This window comes from Monodelphis domestica, chromosome X (genome assembly GCF_027887165.1).
Source record: "Monodelphis domestica isolate mMonDom1 chromosome X, mMonDom1.pri, whole genome shotgun sequence".
Taxonomy (NCBI): domain Eukaryota; kingdom Metazoa; phylum Chordata; class Mammalia; order Didelphimorphia; family Didelphidae; genus Monodelphis; species Monodelphis domestica.
The window spans coordinates 82,948,312-82,969,959 of record NC_077235.1 but is presented as its reverse complement, the minus strand read 5'-3'; the positions used below and the strand labels follow the sequence as shown (position 1 = coordinate 82,969,959).

Sequence of the window (21,648 nt, the reverse complement as noted above, 5' to 3'; positions counted from 1 at the left end):
CCCATCAGATTGTAAGTTCCTTGAGGGCAGGGGCTGTCTTTTGCCTCTTCTTGTATCTCCAGCCCTTAGCACAGTGCTTGACACATAGTAGGTATTTAATAAATGTTTACTGATTGATTGATTTGTACCACATTCATCACGCTAAATGCCAGAAGTATCATAGTCAAGGAACATCCAGTCCATGGTGGATACATTTTCTAAGTATGTCTCATCTCCTGCCATCTTGGAATATAACTAATGAGCTGATGTCACATGTGCGTTCAGGCCAATCTCTAGGGCCCCAAACTTCTAGCCCCAAATCCCTATCCCAGCTCTCCAATGTCTATAAGGAGAACACATGTACCAACATTGCCTTCCATCCTCACAGACGCTGGAAAGTAGAGGCATCAATCAAATGGCATTTCCAGTGTAACGGCCAGCAAGTTTGCTGCCCCAGGCGACTGTCTCCTGAAAGGAAACCACCAGCACACCACCACTACAACAACCCCCCACAAGTTACCTCTCCCCATATTCCCGTCTTCACCTATCAAGATGCTATTATCCTCTAGTGCCTCTGGAAACCCCACTTAATCATACCAAAAGTCCCTTCAATCTTGATGTCTCCTCTTTACACTTCAGCCAACTCACATTCATGGCAACTCTCCAGAAGACACTATAAGGAACAGGCAACCAAGAATCAAGAAGACCTGGGTTCAAATTCTGCTTTCAACACTAACCAGCTGTGTAACCTGAGGAAAGTCACTTAACCACTATGTGCTTCCATTTTTTCTTCAGTGAAATGGAGCTACTCATAAAGTTCTTGTGAGGCTCAAATGACTTAAAGGTATAAAAAGCACTTCGACAACTTTAAGGCCCTGTCTAAATGTGTTATCATCATTATTAGCTTCATCCTCCAGGCCCCCCTCCCATCCAGTGCTGGTTGCATCTTGACCTGTATCCCCCCTGCAATGATCCAGGAGAAGGAACTGACATCCTCACTGCTCCCTGCTGCCACTTTCAGACCCTATGATAACTCATCAATTTCTCCCCACCCCGCCTATGGCATTCCATCCAGATCCTGGTTGCCATCATTGAACAGCCTCCTTTGTATCAGGGAGTTCAGAGTTTCTCCAACCCAATCCCTACCCTCCTCCCTGGGGACTTCAATGTACACTTTGGTGTCCTATCAAATCCGTTGGCTGCCAAAGTCAACTGCCTCCTGGACAACTCCCGTGACCTACAATTTCCCTCTGCCTCAACGAAGGAATAATTATACCTTAGGTCTCACCACCTCCGCCAACTGCCTCTCAGGATTTCAGATTCTCAGATTCCTATCTCTGATCACAATCCTTTGTTCTTCCATTTTTCCCTTGGCCTAACCCTAGACTTCATCCTCAGCACACCATCTAGTCTCCCAGTTCGTCACCGCAGCTCTATCCTTTTTACTCCTACTTTACAACAAACCCCTTTACCCTGGATTATCATGTCCCCTCATCCCACTGCCAGTCGCACCTTGCCTGCCCTTGGCCTTGGATCACCCTCTACCACTTGCGTCAGTCACTCATGCTTCTAAGCTGCTGGATGGAATTGAAGTCATCCCACTGGCTGCCAGGAGCCATTTTGCAAACTCAGTTATCTGATTTCAGCTGGACTCTCACTGCTATATAGCAGAGCTCTTCTTCTCCCTTGATTTTCGATCTCAGTCTCTTAAGGAGCTGTTCCAAAAGCTGTTCTCTCCTTTTGCCCCAATACCCCCTGACCCTCAGAAGATGTCCCTACCACCTACATTACTGAGAAAACAAAGGCCGTCAACTGTGAACCCCCTCAATTCACTGGCTTCATACTGGAAGCCCTCCTCCTTTTATCTTCAACATCTTCTCCTTATTCTAGTCTCAGGAGAAGAAGGGACCATTCTCCTTGCCAAGGTCAACCCTTTAAAATGTGCCCTCAAGCACGATCTCCTCCAGAAGCCTGGTCCTTCTTTCCTTCTCTTTCTCCCCCAATTATAACCTCTCCCTAGCTGTGGGTACTTTCCATGGAAACTACCAACAAGGCAGAGAGCCTTCATTTGACCCTGCCAACCCTCTCTTCCCTTTCGCAGCCAACCCCTTGCAAAGAATTGCCTCCCTTCACTTCCTCATCACCCATTTCCCAATTCCTTGTGATATGGCTTCTGACCCTACGAGTGCTCAATCTAAGGGCCCTTTTCTCAGTCCTCTTTCTGTTGGGCTTCTCTGCAGCTCTGGCTGCTGGGAGCAGTAGCAGTGCATAGTACAAGGAGTACTGGCCTTTGCAACTCAGAAACACTTGGGTTCAAATCCCACCTTTGATGCTCACAAGATGTGTGGCCATGAGCAGAGGCATTTACCATTCCTGAGCCTCTGTTTTCTCCTGTAAAAGGCAGGGCTTAGAATAAAGATGACCTCTAAGGTCGCTTCTGACTCTGGATCCTGTGACTAGGCTAGTTTGGTCTCTCTGAGCCTCAGTTTTCTCATCTGCAAAAGAGGAACAATTCCATATGCAGTACTTACCTTGCACGGCTATCCTGAGGATCACGTGAAATATGGGCCTGTTGAGAGCGCTTTGCAAATATCCAGCTACCCTTGAACTTCAGCTGCTCTCTCCTCATTCTCCTCCTGTCTGACTACCTGCTCCTCCCCAGTCCCTTTCACTGCCTCACCATCCACAGTTTGCCCCTTTGCTGTCCGCAGTGGCTCCTTCTCCACCTTGTGAGAATTGGCCTCCAGGGAAAAGTTCCTGCTTTTACAGGATGGGGATAGGAAGAGACTCCCTTTGAGCTGTTCACAGAACAGGGGCCTTGCATTCCTGGATCTTTACTATTTTTTTAAAACCCTTACTAAGTATCAGTTCCATGGCAGAAGAGCGGTAAGGGTTAGGCAGCTGGGGTCAAGTGGCTTGTTCGGAGTCACACAACGAGGAAGTGTCTGAGGCCAAATTTGAATGTGGAACATCTCATCTCTCTATCCACTGAGCCATCTAGTTGCCCCCTGCTTTGGGGGATTTTTGTTTAGCTCTAGATTGGCCTAGATCGGGGATTCTTTAACTCTTTGGTGTCATGAGATAATATTTGTAAAGGGTTTAGCACAGAGCCTGGCACATAGGAAGCACTTATTAATGCCTATTTTCTTTCCTTCCCCCTTTCATAGTCTGGCACAGTCTATCAACTCCTTTACGTGATACAATGACATTTCGCTTGGACATTAATGGAAATAAAGATGTAATTTGTTCCCATCCAAGTTCACAGACTATCCACGAGCACGTTAGGAGTTTGTGAACTTCAGGTTAAGAAGCTCCGACCTGGATGGCCCAATTGTAACTGTAAGAAAATTGTTTCCTCGTCTACCTTCCTCAATTTATCTCATTTGTTCAGTAGGACCCAAACACTTATCCTCTTTCCTCCAGAGCATGATGGTGGCAAAGACTTAAAAAATGAGGACTCTCAAGGTCTGAAAATAGATTGCAGTTCCCCTTCCTCAATAACCTGCTCAGGAACGACTCTCCTATTCCTCCTTTCACTGCTCACAGTGAGCTCACAGCAGCTTTCTACCTGTTGCTTCTATTTCCTCACCACTCAGTTGTTCTTTACTCCCTTGAAATCTGGTTTCCATCCTCACCACGCTAACCCAACTGCACAGCTAAGAGCGACATCCTGATGATTTCACCTTCCTAGCCCTCTCAGCCTACACAAAAACCTTCAATGGCTCCTCCATCACCGATGAAATCAAGTCTCAAATCCAATCTCCCCAACGCGGCCTTCAAGGTGCCTTCCCAATTGGGCCCCAACCCATCTCTGGACCTTTAGCTCCTGCTATTCCCCAGCCACAAGGGCTTGCCCTGGGCTATGGTTGCTGTTGTTGTTTCATCGGTTCCTTTATAATCGTGTGTGTTTTATTTTATGGATTGAAAAACATTATTCAGAGAAGGGATTAATAAGCTGGTCCATCTCACCCCCCCCCAAAGGCTTAAGAACCTCTGCTCCAACCAAACGATACTCTCCATTGCTATGAATGAAAGGCTATCTGGTCTTTGCTTATTATTATAAACACTGACTTTCTGTCTTAGTAGCAGCTCTAAGACAGAAAGGCAAGGGCCAGACAAGCGGGGCTGAATGGTTTGCCAAGTGGCACACAGCCAGGAAGTACCTGAGGTCAGATGGCCTTTCTTTATAGCATCATCCTTGCTTGGGGAATGCCCTCCTTGATTTTCAACTTCTGCTTCTCCTTTAAGGGCCCCCCAAAATCTTACCTCTTCTGTGAATTCTTCCCCAACTACCTGAGCCCTCAGTGATCAATCATTTCTTTGAATGCCTATGGTACTAATTATCTGTATAATTCATTTAACATTTAACGTATTGAGATATATGTATTTGTGTGCGTGTGCATGTGCGTGTGCGTGTGCGTGTGCGTGTGCATGTGCGTGTGATCTTATCAGCCCCAATAGACTTTAAGAACCTCCAAGGCAAGGCCATTTTTTATCACCTGCACCCCCAGGGCCTAGCACAGTACCTTATTCATAGCAGCAGGCACTCAATCAAAGTTTGCTGAAGGCTAGGGTGATGGCTGATGAATAGAAAAGTGTTCCCGTGACACCAGGCTAGGCTACAGAGATCTAGGAGTTACCTGCGTTAAAGGTGATAGCTGAGAACCAAGTTCCCACTTGTGATGCCATGAGTACCCGGGAAAATAGGCAAGTAGGTTTTTCATGTTCTAAAAGACAGTGTTAGTCAGGGCAGCTGGGTGGCTCAGTGAATAGAAAGCCAGCCCTAGAGAGAGGAAGTCTTGGGTTCAAATCTACCCTCAGACACTTCTTAACTGGGTGACCAGAGGTAAGTCACTTAACCTTAATTGCCTAGCCCTTACCACCGTGGAACCAATAGTTAGTATCAACTCCAAGATGGAAGGTAAGAGTTTAAAAAAATCCTATTAACAAATTCAGTTCAGATTCATTTTATAGGGGGTAGCCAGGTGGCTCAGTGGATAGAGAGCCAGATCTGGAGTCAGGAGGACCTGGGTTCAAATCTGGCACTAGATACTTCCTGGCTGGGTGATTCTGGATAAGTCACTTAATCCCAATTGCCTAGCCCTTACCACCTTGGATCTGATTCTAAAACAGAAGGTATGGGTTAAAAAAAAGATTGTATTAGACAGTCCAATTAATATTCATTTTATAATGTGTATGAAAACACAGCTACCTCTTCGGAGAGCTGCCTTGGCTCCATTAGACCGCTGGCATCTCTCATGCCTTCTCTGCTGATGCCCTAACCCTCTCCCCATGCTCTGATTATTTTCCTGGTGGAAAGCCATATCAGGGTCAGTGGGAGCTATATACCTTGGTAATAGAGAGCCCTCAGGAAAGAATGGCGATCATTCCCCTGAAACAAAGCCTTTTCAATTTCCATCTCTCGTCGGCTCAGTTGTTTACTCCCTGCAAACCTCTGTGGCAAGGCCAGAATGCGTTGATGTTCTGAGATCTTCTCTTCGATGTCTCGAAGACGGTCCTGTGTGGCTTCAGGGGCTGCGCCCAGCCCCCTCCCCTAAAGCCAGAGAAAGGAAATTACAGACAATGAAGACAAAAGGGCACAGCCAGCAAGTCATGATGTGATACCTAAGAATTAAGTAGTATATCAGAAGTAGTAGAAGAGGAATTTTATCCAAGCTAATTATGGAGTTCCTTTATTTTCCTTGTTACCAATAACTCTGGCCTAGAAATTCATGAAGACTCAGCCTTAAGGATGTGTCTCTTCAAGGCTCAAAAATGGGAAGATTCTAAATGTCAAATGGAAAATTCTTTCTTTAATCTCTGGAAAATCGGGTCTCTTCAAAAAAGTAAACAGTAGATAACAGGCATTGGTAACTGCATGTAGAATCCTCTCTTTTCAGTTCTATTACATACAGGAAATGCCCATTTTATTTAGTGTTCATTGAGGCCCAAATAAAAATCAATTGAGAAAAATGTCATCCACTGACCCTCTCCGATGAAGCACGGTTTTTCCATAGTATAATCTCTCTGTCGTTAAGCCCCAAGTCCCTCAGAGACGAGATTTCCTGGTCACTCTTCTGTAGCGCCTGAAACTGGGACAAGCTCAAAGCCCCAGCTGCCTCCTCGCCAAAGGGCTTGTACACTGCAGCGGGGGCAAAGCATTGCTTCTTGGATACACACCTGCCGAACAATCGACAAGGGTTAGGATTTATTTTAGTACAAAGAAACAGGGTGCTGTACGGCATGATGTGAATGGGACCAACCACTCCAGCTCCAGCTCCAGCTCCAGCTCCTCACCTATTTCTAGGCTTAGCCTCCCTCCAGTGTAGTGGGATGAGCCCCCAGGTATCACCAGCTCACACAGAGCTAATGAAAACTTGAGAGGATTCTGTCCAGGAACGCCTGGGGTCTCTGCCACAGCTCTCCCACCTTACTTGCAAAATTAATACTTACTCCTCCACAGAAACAGAAGTATCAAGCTGATGGTGAAGGAGGCTCCTTAGCTGCCTCTCTCCTTCTGTTTCCAAGTCCTCCAGAATAAGGTCATCACTGGAAAGGCTGCTATTTATCCTGGAATGGAAAGAACAAAATAATACAGAAAGAAAATGAGGCAGTGAATCTCAAACTTCTTCTTCAATCTCTTCCCTTTTTTCAACCCTTCCCTTTTGTCTTAGAATCAATACTGGGTATTGGTTCCAAGGCAGAAGAGCGGTAAAGATTTGGCAATCAAGGTTAAGTGACTTGCCCAGGGTCACCTAGCTAGAAAGTATCTGAGGCCAGCTTTGAACCCAGGACCTCCTGTCTCCAGGGCTGGCTCTTGATCCACTGAGCCACCTCGCTGCCCCAAATCTCTTGCTTTGGACTGTTTGGTCCAAAAGTGATTCACTGGATTGACTGGAAAAGGAAATAGCAAATCAGTCCAATATCCTTGCCAAGAAAACCCCATGGATAATAACTATGATCCATGGGGACACGGCTGAATGACCTGTGGTCTTGGACCCTTTCCTATCCATTTATCAGATGAGTTGGGCACATTCAGGGTGGTGCGACTATAGACGACTCACTCCCTGTAATCAATTCTTCCAGCATGGCAGAATTAACAAGTTGTCCAAAGCATGGCCCGTCCTCAATGCCAAGCTCCAAGGAATCTACGGTCTAGGTTGGTGAGACAGGACTTATACAGAATAAGATCATTAACTACATAGGACAGCCTATGGTACAGACAGTAAGGTGTCATATGAAATCAGAGGCAGGAGATAACACTTTGGGTTGAGGCTATCAGGGAAGACTTCCCAGAGGGGATAACTTTTGATATGACGGTGATAATCAAAGATGAAGGATAGGCATGCTCAGCAGGGAGAATAACATCATAAAGGGCAAAGAAGTGGAAATGTTCATGCAATGTTGGGAATGAACTGATCCGTGTGGGCAGAGTATCTATACGGCAAGAGTTATAGGTGATAAGGTCGGAAAGCTTGGCCGCTGACAGATTTTAGAGGGCATCATAGGCCAGGCTAAGAAGTTTGGACTTTCCTCATTGGGACTAAAAACATTCAAAAACAAGCACAGCACCTCTCCAATAAGATTAAGGATAAAGCAAGAGTATCCACTATGACCACTGCTATTTGACATGGCGCTAGAAATGCTAGCTATAACAAGAAGACATGAAAAAGAAACTGAGGGACTAAGCACAGACAGGAAACAAAAGCATTTCACAGTTGATACAATGGTTTACTTAGAGAATCCTACAGTCAACTAAAAAATGAACTGAAACGATACCTTTGGTCAAAATGCTGGATATAAAATAAATTCATATATCAATGTTTCTGAATATTATCAATAAAACTAGCAGGAAAAGAGAGAAAGAGAAATTCCACTTAAAATAACTACAGGATATTGAAATACTTGGCAGTCTACCTGCCCATACACACAAAGGAATTATATGAATAAAAAAGATGAACCACTCTTTACGTCAATATGGAACTAAATAATTGGAGAAATATTCAATGCTCATAGGAAGGCAAACTGATATAATAAAAATAACAATATTACCTAAATGAATTTACTTATTCGGTGCCATGCCAAGCAAATTACCAGAGTATTACTTTATTACATCTAGAAAAGATAATGAAATTCAACTAGAGGAACAAAAGGACAAGAATCTAAGGGAAATTAATTTTTGTAAATGGGAAGAAAGATGCCCTAGCAGTAGTGGATATTAAACTATGCTACAAAGTAGTAATCAAAATGATTTGGTACTGGTCAAAAAAATAGAGAGGCTGATCCATAGAACATATTAGGTATAAAACATACAGAAGTAAATGAACAGAGTAGCCTAGTGTTCAGTAAACCCAAAGACTTGTCCCATTGGGATAAAAATTCACTCTTTAGCAAAAACTGCTGGGGAAATGCAAAGAAGTCTGTTAGAAACAAGTACAGACCAACTTGTTATGCCCTGTACCCAAGATAAGCTCTGAATGGATATATGAATTAAAGGATAAAGAGTGACATTATAGACAAATTAGAGGAGCAAGGAAGAAATTACCTTTCAGATAGGAAAGCATAGAGAAACAGTTCATGACCAATCAAGGGACAGAAGAAAAAATGCAAAATTTCGATTTCTTAAAAATTTTGCACAAACAAAACCAATGCAGCTAAAATAAGTAGGAAAGCAGGTAGCTAGGGAGGGGAGAATCTTTGCAGAAAGTATCTCTGAAAAAGATCTTATTTTCAAGATATTTACAACAAATTTATAATAAAAAGACCCATTCCCTATTCGATAAATGTTCAAAATATGTGAGTGGGAAGTTCTCAAAGGAAGAAATCCATGTTATCAATAGCCATATGAAAAAATGCTCCACATCATTAATATTAGAAAAATGCAAGTTAAAGCAACTCTGAGGTTCTACTTGCACCCATCAGATTGGCAAGGTGGCATTAAAAGAAAAAATGTCAATGTTGAAGGGGACATGGGAAAGCAGGCATATGGATTAACATGCAAACTGGTATGGCCATTCTGGAGAGCAATTTGGAATTAAGTTCCCAAAGTTACTAAACTGTATATACCCTTTGATTCAGTGATACCACTAGTAGGCCCATGCTCCAGAGAGAACAAAAAAAGAGGAAAAGGTCTCCTCTCTGCACAAAATAGCATAGCTCTTTTTTGTGGGGACAAAGAAATGGAAACTTAGCTCATTAATTGGAAATTTTTTTAACAAATTGAACACGAGGAGGTGGCCAGCCACAATTCCAAAAGACCAATGCTGAGAAGTTGTTTTGTCTTGACTATGGATATCTGTTACAAGGATTTTATTTTATTCTTTTTTCCAGTGAGGGGAAGGAAGGTAGACAGAATATATATTTTAGTTCTTTGAAAAAAATGTTTTTAAGCATCAAATTTATCTAGAAATAACAATAGCTAACATATACACAATATTGCAATGTATAAACATATGAATATAATTGTATGATATTATGAAATGTTTTACATACATTATTTCATTTTTCAATTCAGTTAGCATTTTGGGGGTGCCTGCTTGGCAAAAGAAGCATGAAAACACAAGAGGAAATTTGGTGTAGGCAAAGTGCTATGGGGACCATTCTGGCTAGAAGGGAGAATGAGTAAGGGAGAGTAACGGGGAATCAGATGGGAAAGAGAGTGTAAATGCCAAAATCAGGACTGTAAAGGCCAAAGAGAAGAGCAGAACTGACATTTGATCTTAAAGGTAAAAGAGCTTAAAGCAGCAATTTATGTAGTCAGATTATTTGATTTATATATAGATAAATATAAGGTTAATGTAGTCAAATCTGTACTTTAGGCATCCCAAGTTCTCAACTATTTGGAAGAGACTGAATATTGGAGAACCCAGAATCAGAGAAACCAGGTATGAGGCTCTTTGGATTGTTAGGTCTAGAAGGAATTAGGGTATTAGGTAAAGAAGGCATAGAAACAGAGCGAAGGGAATGGGGACCAAGTTATATCATGGAAGAAAAACTAACAAGAGTCGGCAACTGACTGGCTTTGGGGAGTGAGAGTGAGTGAGGAACCAAGGATAACTCCAAGGTTGAGAGCCTGGTTGACCAGAAGGAAGGATGGTGATACCTTTGATGGAAATAGACAAGTCAGTTGATTCTTATGCAATCATGAGACAGGTAATAGAGCTACTGTGATCCTTATTTTTTATTGTTGCCCTTTTGTAGTTTTAGGCCTGCCCAACTCCCTGGGGCCCCATTTGGAGTTTTCTGGGTAAAGATACTGGAGTGGGTTGCCATCTTTTCCAACTCATTTTACAGATGAGAACACTAAAGCAAAAGGGTTACATGACTTGCCCAGAGTCACGTGGCTAATAAGTGTCTGAGGCCAGATTTGAACCTTTGACGATGAGAGGCATCAAAAAGACACTCCTCTCCTTTGATGAACTCATCAGTTCCTGTGAGTGCAATGGTAATATCTATGCAGATGACTCTTAGATCCACCTATCCAGTCCTAATCTCTCTACTGAGTTCAAGCCCTGTAGGAGAGATAGGCCTACTGAACATCTCCAAATGGATGGCCCATAGACACCTCAAATTCATCATATCCTAGGCAGTTAGGCACAGTGGATAATCCGGAGCTAGACTTAGGAGTTCAGAAGATCTGAGTTCATGTTTGCAAAAAGATACCTAAACCCTTACACTATAAGAAGATCCAGAATGAACCTTGGGATGCAGTTGATTGAACTGAAGGTTGATTGAACATTTATTTTGACTGTACACTCTTATGCCAAAGGGGACTGCCCCCTAATTGGATTTTGTCAATGCGCCCAGCAAAAACATTGGTTTTGCTATCTCTCTCTCTTTCCTTTATTTCCTCCTTATCTATAACTATTGTAGTTTTCCTCTTAAAGAGTAAATTTTGTATACACTGGCAGTTAGAAATTTGGGGGGTGCAGGACACTGATGTTTAGTGATCAGTTGGGGAGACTAGTCCCTCAATCATCATCAAGGGGAATTGTGATTTTTAGATTTCCTCCATCTTGCTTGGTCTAGCACCCAAGAATGTGCACACCCACATTACACGGGCATGTTCTAGCAATTGACAAATCAGAAACAACTGACTGCCCCTCTGGGCTGTCCTAAGCCAAGCTTGAGTCACTATTGTCACATGTGAGACATAGGAAGTGAGGTAGAAAACTGCCTTTGGAGTTTTCGCCACTTCCTATGGAGAGGGCTAGACGCCAGTTCAATCCTGGAGCTCGAGCTTGGAGGAGCCCCGCAGACAGCTTTCCTTCAGATTGGTCATGTGAGTGATAAGGACTGACTTCCTTCTCTGCCTTGACTCTCCAAGGCCTTAAACTCCCGCCTTGACTCAGCCTGAGCCAAAGTGGTTTTGAGTTAAACTCCTTTCCCTCTCTCTCTCTCTCTCTCTCTCTCTCTCTCTCTCTCTCTCTCTCTCTCTCTCTATCTATCTATCTATCTATATATATATATATATATGTTTCTTCCTCCTGCTGTAATTAAATCACCATAAAACTCCAAAAAAAAAAAGAAGATCTGAGTTCAAATCTTGCCTCGGTCTCTTACTATCTGTTTAAAGATTCACTTTATCTCTCTCAGTCTCAATGATCTCATCTGTAGGTTGAGGATAATAACAGCACTTGCCCCACAGGGTTGTTGTGAAGATCAAAATGAGATAACAAACCCAAGCAATTTGCATTCCTTAAAGTACTATGGAAATATTAGTTATGATTAAGTCCAAAACAGAACTCAACTCACAACCCCACCCTCTGAGTCTTGCCTCTCCCCATTTCTGCTGAGAATATTGACATCATTCTAGTTATGCAGATCTGGAGTCTCAAAGACCACCTTTGGCTTGGCCCTTTCCCCAACCTCTCTCCAGCTAACACCTGTCATTCCAACATCCACTCCATGGGGAGTGCCCATTATCCTCTTCTCTCCAATCACACGGTCATCACCCTAGTTGGGGTTCTTATCACCTCTCCCCTGAACTACTGCATAGGCCTCCTAATTGGACGTCCAGTTCATCTATCCCCTCTCTATTAATGAGGATAATTTGTGTAACATAGGTTTCAATTGCTCATTAAATATTTGATAGAATTTATTTGTAAATTTATAAAGGAATTTCAGTTCTGTAAATGGCTGCACATGTTATCTTATTTGTCTCAATCCTTTAAACTCTGTAAAGAAGGTACTAATCTCATCCTCACTTTACAGATGAGGAAACGGAAGGCACAAAACAGGTAAGTGTCTTGCTCAGGGACATCAAGGATCTGAGGAAGGATTCAAAGTACCACTCCCTGACTCGAAGGCCAGCTCACTGTCCACTCTAGGGGTCAGAAAACCATTTGGTATTGGTTAAAAAATAAAGATAAACAAGTAAATAAATAATTAAGAGGTAGGCAACAGAAAAGACTAGACAAGGATGAATTAAGCAACAGAACCCAAGATCAGAAAAAATAAATTACTCAGGAAAGAACTCCCTATTTAATAAAAACTATGGGGGAAACTGGAAAGCATCTAGCAGAAAATTCGGCTTAGACTAATACTTTGTGTCATATTTCACAATTAATTCAAAACAGATACTTGACCTTAATATTAAAGATCATAACATTAAAAAAATGAGAAGAGCAGGTCATTTACTTTTCACAGCTACAGGAAGGAGATTTGTTTTAAAAACTCTTGCCTTCTGCCTTAGAATCAATACTGTATATTGGTTCCATGGCAGAAGAGCAGTAAGGACTAGGCAATGGGGATCAAGTGGCTTGCCTAGGGTCACACAGCTAGGAAGTGTCTGAGGCCAGATTTGAACCCAGGATCTCCTGTTTCCAAAACTGGATGACAAAAGACAGCAATAGTCAGTGTTGGAGGAGCTGTAGGAAGATTGGCACCCTAGTGCATTGTTAGTGGAGCTGTGAATCAATTTTTGGAAAGCAATTTGTAAATATATAAATGAAGTAATTAAAATGTCTATACCTTTTGACCCAGAGATTCCATTACTAGGCATATATCCCAAGGACGCCATGGATAAGAAGAAAGTTCCCATGCCTACCAAAATACTTACACTACTGCTTTTGTGAGAGCAAAGATTTAAAAACAAAGTAGATGCCTACAACTGGGAACAGCTCAACTAGTACATGAATGCAATGACTAGTACTATGCTATAAGAAATAGATAATATGATGAATACAAAAAAGATGGAAAGATTTACCTGAACTGATGAAGAATGAAGTAAGTGAAGTCAAGGAAATAGATTAAATGATTACAACAATGTAAATGGAAAGAACCACCAAAAAAGGCAAAAGCGAATGTTGCAGCAGCTAGGTGGCTCAGTGGATAGGAGAGATGGAAGGTCCTGGGTTCAAATGTGGCTTCAGACATTTCCTAGATGTGTGATTGTGGGCAAATCACTTAACTCAAATTGCCTAACCCTTATGGTTTGTTTTTCTGCATTGGAACTGAGACGTGGTATCCATTCTAAGACAAAAGGTAAGAGATTTTTTAAAAAAGCAAATATTGCAAAATGACAAAGAACAAGCTCAAAAGAACTATAAGGCACTCCCACCCCACTCCTTTGCAGAGGTGGAAGGTCCACAGAGGGGAAATATTGTACAAACATTCAGACTTTTTTCACTCATTGTTCAGTTTTGCAGATTTTTTCTCTTCTTTTTTGTTTTTTCTTTTAAAATATGATAAGAGCACCAACTTGACAGGGTTGTTATGAGGATCAAATGAGATGACATCTGTAAAGCACTTAGCCCAGTGTTTAGGAGAGAGTAAATGTTAGCTCTTATTAAATATGGCGTGTTCTTGCAAAAAATTATTCATTATATGGCATGGCTCTCTGAGAGGGGTAAGAAGTACTGGTGGAAATTTTGGCGATGCAAAAAAGATACTAATAAAAATGTATATTTTAAAAAACAATTTCATTCTAACTCTGGATCAGAGCTTTGATTTGCCCCCACTTTGGTGGTTCCTCTACGGTTTGTTCAATTTCCCTTTTCGAGATCGGGTTGTTGACAATGCCTTTTCTGGATTTACTCATTTGGGGTTTCATATTTTTATAAGTAATCATCTATTTCCTTTCAATTATGTTTTGCTGGCATTTAGGGAATAGCTTTTCAACAAGTGCCCCCAGCTTCAGTCTCCCCGTTCTCTAATTCACACTACACAGCTGTCAGATTATTCTTTCTGATGCACAGCTTTGATAATGGTATGATGCGGCTCAAAAACGTCTATGGTATTAAATTCAAATTCCCTAACCTGGCATTAAAGGCCCTCAATGCTCTAGCTTCAGCCCCGCTTTCTAGCCTAACCTCCATCTATTCTCTACATCTTTGGGCCTTCGGGAATATGGGTAGTGCTTCCCAATCTCCTTCTCTTTGGTTGTCTGGTCCCCTCCACCAACACTGAGCATCTCTCTCCTTTACCTGCTGAAATGGGACCTAATCTTTAAAGATCTAGCTCAACTGTAATTTAACCCCTTACCTTCTGTCTTAGAATTAATACTAAGTATTGGTTGCAAAGGCAGGAGATGACAGTAAAGGCAATCAAGATCAAGTGGCTTGCCCAGGGTTGTAGAGCTAGGTCTAGGGTCACATCTGAACCCAGGACCTCCTATCTCGAGACCTGGCTCTCAATCCATTAAGCCACCCAGCTGCTCATAGACTGTGAACACTTAAAAAAAAAACAACCCTTACCTTCTGTCTTAGAATTGATGCTAAGTATGGGTAGAGTGGTAACAGATGAGGCACTGGGGTTTAGTGACTTGCCAAGGTCACAGAGCTATAAAGTGTCTAAGGTCACATTTGAACCCAGGACCTCCTGCCTCCATTCCTGGATTTCAATCCACTGAACTGCCTAAGTGCCCCACAGATCATGAACATGTTTTTTTTTTAAAGAACCTTACCTTCTGTCTTAGTATTGATACTTAGTATTGGTTCCAAGGCAGAAGAGCAGTAAGGGCTAGGCAATGAGGGGTGAAGTGACTTGTCCAAGGTCACAGCTAGGAAGTATCTAAGACCAGATTTGAACTCAAGACTTCCTCTCTCCAAACCTGGCTCTCAATCCACTGAGACACCTATCTGACCATAGATCAGGAACACTTTTAAAAAAATATATTCTTACTTTCTATCTTAGAATTGATACTAAGTATTGGTTCCAAAGCAGAAGGGCAACAAGAGCTGGGCAATGGGGGTGGAGTGACTTGCCCAGGGTCACACAGCTATGAAGTGTCTGAGGCCAGATTTGAACCCAGGGTCTCCCATCTCTAGGCCTGGCTCTCTGTCCACCTAGTTGCCCCTATTTCATGAACACTTTTCCTGATCCCTTAAAGCAAAGGTGATCTCTACTTCCATAAAATCTGTCCTGTGATACTTGCCATATTCTTCGGTCTAACTAATAGTTATTTGTAGGGCTCTAGTCCCTTCTCCTAACCCCTTGAAGGCAAGAACTGTATCTTATCCCTCTCCTCTCCTGAGCTCTACCATATTCCCTCTGCCCTCCCCCACCCCTAGGGACTAGTTTATTTGTTACCTGATGGATATTTTCATTCAATATCTATACTTATCTATCTATCCACATACTTGACAGCTATAAAAATAGTTCTTAAGGAATAGAATATTATAGATTTACTTCCCAGGGAAGGCTGAATGCTGCCCTTTGAAAGGCAAGGGAGTTGGGAAAAAACTATATGTAACAAAAATAATTAATAAAAGCTTCTGACCCAAAGTATGCCCCAAATTGGCATAAGGTCAAGCAAGGTACAGACTTCATTAAATAAATGGCTAAAGGAGATCTAGAAAAGACAACCAGTAATTCATTGCATGGAAATGCTGCCTAGGTTTGCCAACAATGAAAGAAATACGTGCTGATTGCTGTTTAAAATCATAAAAAAATCCACGCATTTCTTTCACAGGCAGTTATCAGGACACTGGTATGCACAAGACATTCAAGCAAACATTGCTGGTAGCACTGTCAAATTGGTGCAGTCTTCTCAGAGAACATTCTGGCAAGCTGGAAGGAGAGCTTCAACACTGTTCAGACCATCTGACTAATTCCCCTTTAAGGGCTATCCTCCAAAGAAAATCATTAAAAAAACAAATGTAGGAAGACGTCTACAGCAGTGCTAGCTATACAAACACGCCACACTAGAAGAATGGTCAAGAAAATTCTGCTATAAGCATGAGAAGGGACTCTGAGGCTATGAAAAAGAAAATCAGTAGACCATGAAAATGCATAAAGAGCTATGTGCAGAATAGTGGTAAAGAGAAAAAAAATACACTATTAACTGAGGACATTGATCATACAGATATGTTGAGATCAGAAGAGAATTTGGAAAGAAAGAAGAGTTTGATGTGGATGGAGATCTTTCTCAAATTCATTTGTTTTTTAAACACAACAAAAGCATGGAGAACCTAGGAAAAATATTCTCCACAAGCAAGTAAATTACATTTGAAAAATGTCCAATAACCCCATTGCAAGAATTTGTTTTTAATTTTTTACGTAACATGTCAATTTTCTTTTTTTTCAAAATGGGATTTAACTTTAAAGGATTTGAGTTCCCAAAGTAGTCACATAGAGCATATTCATTTAATTTCCTTTGAGACCCCTTGGGTGGAAATTTCTCAAGATAACACTTTCACTCCCAGGCACACAAAAGAATACAAAGGTCTACTCCCATTGCTGAGAAGTATGCAATTTCCCTGACCAGTCTCCCTATGTTTCCCTCCTCTTGTGCCCCTGCCCCTTCGGTGCCCTGACAGGCCATCAATGAAACTTTGGCTCTACATGATCCCTCCTTTATACTGAAATCCCTAACTCACCTGGTCCTATTGCCCCTCATACCTTGATGAACCCCTACCTTGGATTGTCCCTACCCAGCATCCACCTCTTCTGAGGTCCCTTCTAGCTCTACATCTTTGATCCGATATGTAATCTTGGGGGAGTCACTTCTTTTCCTGATGCCTCAGTTTCCTTTGTAAAATACGGGGATTGGGAGAGAGAAATCTGTGATCCTTTTACTGCCTTGAGGGCAGCCTCCTAGCACTATTGTTGGCACATGGCAAACAATTAAAAGCTTGTTCATGATTGGTAACAAATTTATCAAGCACTTAGGACACACCAAATACTGTGTAGACATGCTCACAGTTGGTGATACCAAACAAAAGCCAGCCTTCAGTGTTTTTTGGCTTTCTATGCATCCCAAAGCTCAGCATGGTGCTTGACACATAGTAGGTGCCTAAAAATGCTCGTTGCCAGACTGACTCAGAGGGATATTGAGAAACAGTTGTCAGAAGGAAAACTGCAAACCTATGGACAATCTTAGATGAAAGAATGCTCCAACTCGCTAATAACAATCCAGAGGATTCACAGCACTTCCAGCAAATTGGAAATGACAAAAGATTGGAATAGTCAAAAGTCAGAGGGGTTGTGGAAGAGAGGCACCCTAATGCACTGTCAGTGGAGCTGGGGATGAATGTAACCATTCCGAAAAGCAAGGTGGAATTCTGCAAATCAAGTAACTAAAATGCCCCTCTCCTCTTTGCCCCAAAGATTCTCCTGCTAGACATATTTACCCAAGGAGGTCACTGACAAAAAGGGCTCCATCTACACCAGCGCAGTTTGTGACAGCAGGGAACAAAGTGAATTTCATCGATTGGGGAAGGAGGGCTAAACAAATTGTGATACATGAATGTAATGGAATATTACTGTGCTGTTCCAAAAAAAAAAGAAAGAAAAAGAAAAACTGCGAACATGATGAATGCAGAGAAGCACTAAGGACTTGGATGGGCTGGCAGAATCAAGGTAGCGGAGCCAGGAAATCATTTATGGAAAGAACCTCTACAGAACAATCGAACACGAATGCTAGAGATGAGAAAGAAGAAGCTTGAACCCAAGGAAGAACCAGGAGAAGACAGGTCCTGTCCCCTCCCCCCTTCTCTGCAGAGGGGGAGGAAGGGGAGGGGGCCACAGGTGTGGACCACAGCCTAAATATCAAGGCAGATTTTTTTTCGATGTATGGATCAGTTTAACGGAATCTTTTTCTCTTCTCCCTTTTCCCCTTCCCCTTCAAAAAAATTCTTTGTTATGAAGGATGGCTGGGGGGTGGAGGGGTTGAGGAGGAGGAGGAGGAGGGCTGCGGGGGGAATGAATGTAGATGCCTGAAAAAACAAAAGCTATCGGTGCAAAGCAACTGAACTGAAGTCACCACCTGGCAATCGGAAGGCAGCCCACTGAGTGCCCTTGCCAGTGTAGTAGTTCTGGGGGTGCTGGTGTTTTGGAAGGGAGGAGGGACGGAGGGAAAGAGAACTATCCCGGCATGGGGGTGGCGGGGGGGTGGGGGGTGGTGGCAGACGGACAGAGTGTGTGCCCGGGCAGAGAGGTGGAACATGGAGGAGGAGGGTCGCCGTCCTAGGATTCCACTCCCCCACCCCGCCCCTTTGACCCTCTGGTTTCAAGGACTAAGCCACCAGCCAGTCCGTCTTCCTGGCCATTTTCCTCCTCGGTGACAGCCGGTCTTTCTTCTCCCAACAATCCGGGAGGAGGATCTGGAGACTATCGGGAGTCACTGCAACACCTACCTCCCCGAGATTATGCAACTTAGCCGGAAATGGGCAGCCCTGGGGGGTGGGGGTACTGGGGTGCCTGGAGGGGGGGTTGACAGCGAGGAGTAGCTAGTCACCGACCTTTGAGGAGGCAGGCTGCAGTGCCTGCAGGGGGCGACTCCGTGCCAGCCTCTGGGGCACCCCCTTTCTCGTCTCAGCTTATTGGGGGACTCAAAAGTATCCCCTTCTTCCCCTCCCCCGCCCCCATATCTGCCTTCAGATCCCCTTATAGAATGAAAGAAGACCAGGAGAGGGGGGCACGACACCGTCCGGTATAAGCCGCGGTGACCCGGATAAGAGGGAGTTGGCGCAGCACCCCACGTCCCTGCATCGCCCCCTTCGCTCCCTAGGAAGCCAGCTTTGTGCCAAGTAGGAAGGAGCCGCTGTGGGAAGGTCTCGGGAGCTCAAAGGCCCGCGAGGGGGCGAAGCGGCGGCCCCCGCCCCGGGAGCCCTTACCTCTTCATGTTGCCGCTAGAGCCGACGCCGCTGCTGTGCGCTGGATCCCGACGGCTGCGGACTGCAATGTCCACAATGCCCTGCGCGTCAAGAACCCGGGGAGGCGGGGCCACTGCGGCGTGAGGGCTGGCGCACGCGCAGATTCCGGCCTCCTCTCTTCCTCACTGCGGGAGACCTCCAGGCGAAGCGAGAGGCCACGTCACAAAAAGGCCAGGCCCTTGGCTGGCCAGAGAGGGAGGACCTTCCCCTTCGGTTAACATTAGATCGTTTCCCTTTTCTTCCTTTCTTTGGATGTCTAGTAGACTCCTCAACTGAGCCCCTCCCTCTCCACAAGTAATAAGTGAATATAATAAAGCCGAAAAAATCGACGGTGGAGAAAGAGCCCTGGCTCTGAAGTCACGGGGTGTGAGTTCAAATTTTGTTTTTGCCTTTTACCACTATGAGACCTTAGGCAAGGCACTTCACCTCCCCAAGCCTCAGTTTCCTCTATTGTGAAACGGGGAAGTTGGACCAGAGGACCTCCAAGGTCCTTTCCACTCCTAGAGCTATGAACCTATAGCCTTGGCATTCCCAATGTGGTCTTGGCCTGGCCCCGCCCCCCTTTTCTCTCCAGACTGGTTCACTCACCCCAGTCGCTGTCTGTGTTTCCAAGGGTGGCAGGGGTCCTGTCACAGCCCAGATCAAACCTGCCGTATACAATATACAAGATCAGTCACAGTTCCACCATGTAGCCCTTACAGCATTTACCTTTAATAAGGCAAAAGCAAGGGCTGATCAAAACCTAATGTTGATCGTTGGTTTCAAAGAGAACCAATGAGATGTCATGAGTTACTCCTGAGCTGGATTGCAGCAAGGCAGAGTGGCACTGCCTTATTCTCTCTTCCAGAGTCATCAAAGTCCAGTGACAAAGACAAAAGTGAAGATGATGAACAATGGCTGGGGAGGCAGTGCATGACCTTGGCATCTTCCTGGCATCGTGACTGTTGGACCAAATTGTTTTCACCAGGGGGAGCCTTCACATGCTCGGGGGTAGACACTCCCTTAATCCCCAGACAGCATTACTCTCCACGTGCTTTAGCCTGTCTGCCTAGATGGGGAATCAAGAGGTAGCAGCTTCACTTGTTAGTTTCTTGGAGCCATAGGCGACTGGTGGACACCAAAGGTGAATGGGCAGCCCTGAAAAGGGCTTGGCAAATCCTCACACTGTAACCCAATAACATTGATTTAATAGAAGGCAAGAGCAAGGAGGGTGTGATCCTTCAACCTGAATCAGACATTCTCATCAATGTACATAATATCTCTGGGGAAGAGTATCCTTAGAGAAATCGGGCAGGTAGGTAAAGGAACGCGTTTCGGGAAGGAATGTCTGGCCAGGTCCTGCTACTCCTTTTTGAGGAATTGAATACCGAGTTTTTCCAGGATGGTCAGAGACCCACAAACTTTCAGTGTGTCCAAGATGGTCTGATCCATGGCAAAGTCTGGTCTTGGCTTTCTTGAGCTGACCTCTGTATGTTACAGCTCTGGGTTTGGGACTGAACAACACACATATCAACGTACCCCTGACTGGAGAGTTCCGGAAGACTGTTGCTCCACTCAACCACTTTCAACCAACTGAATAGTTCTGTTAGTTCAGAGTGATGGAACTGGGATTCCCCTTCCTTCTGGGATTCTTGCAGGCTTTAAGCAGGGCTAGACCCCACCAAAACCACACAACTGCTGCCTACTTCTAAACTTGCTCTTTCCTCAATAGGCAGCCTAGGGTCTTTCAGCACTCCTTGCCCTGGAACACCACTCCTAGGGCAGAGATTCTCCTCTCAGTCCACCATGACTGGGTCACCCTGAAATGGGCAAAGAACAACAGCTGAGCTACTTCTCATTTATTAAAAAAAACAGTCACAGTTACACCATGTAACCCTTAAACCATTAATCAGTTAACTCTTATTAACCCTTAATAAGGCAGACTTGGAGGACAGAAGGTCCCTACTGATGGCCCTGGCTTTCAGTAACCTTTTGGGAGCATTGACAGTAATCTGGTTATAAAAGTCCTTCAGTTTCCAATCCCAACTGTCTTGGGATCAACTTTATCAATAGGGTTCATTTGAATTCATCCTAAAAACATACATAGTATAATAAGAACAGCATGTGTGTGTGTGTGTGTGTGTGTGTGTGTATCAGGTAGGTGACACAGTAAATAGACCTCTAGGTCTAGAGTTGGGAAGTCCTGAGTTCAAATCTTACCTCAGACACTTTTTGGCTGTGTGACTCTTAGAAAGTCAGTTAATCTCTCTCAGTTTCAGTTTCCCCACCTGTAAAATGGGGATAATAACAGTCTCTACCCCCCCCAAGGTTGTTGAGAGAATCAAGTGAGATTCAAGCATCTATAAAGTGTTTTGCAAATCTTAAAGTACTACATAAACGGTAAATGTTATAACCTTTTGTCATTTGGTTAGAATCAACTGCTATGATAACAAAAGAAAATGCCCTAAATCCTGTGTTATCGTTGTCTTTGACTGAATAGCTAGCCTTAATGGAGCACTTTGAGGTCTACATTGCACTTGTTCCTGACAATAACACTGAGAAGTAGATGCTATTTCACAAATAAGGAAACTGA

At 43.6% G+C, this 21,648-nt stretch overlaps 1 protein-coding gene across 1 annotated transcript in view; it reads right to left on the bottom strand.

The window, feature by feature from the left end:
• RBM41 (RNA binding motif protein 41) overlaps positions 1 to 19,186 on the bottom strand; it is a 39,357-nt gene extending 20,171 nt beyond the window's left edge. Inside the window, exons 1-4 of the mRNA XM_007507012.3 lie at positions 19,038 to 19,186; positions 6,433 to 6,549; positions 5,967 to 6,159; positions 5,329 to 5,533 (exon numbers count right to left, since the gene is read on the bottom strand). Coding sequence (XP_007507074.1) covers positions 5,329 to 5,533; positions 5,967 to 6,159; positions 6,433 to 6,549; positions 19,038 to 19,045 — 523 coding nt within the window. The 5' untranslated portion in view covers positions 19,046 to 19,186. The remainder of the gene's footprint in view (positions 1 to 5,328; positions 5,534 to 5,966; positions 6,160 to 6,432; positions 6,550 to 19,037) is intronic.
• Between the last annotated feature and the right edge of the window lie 2,462 nt (positions 19,187 to 21,648).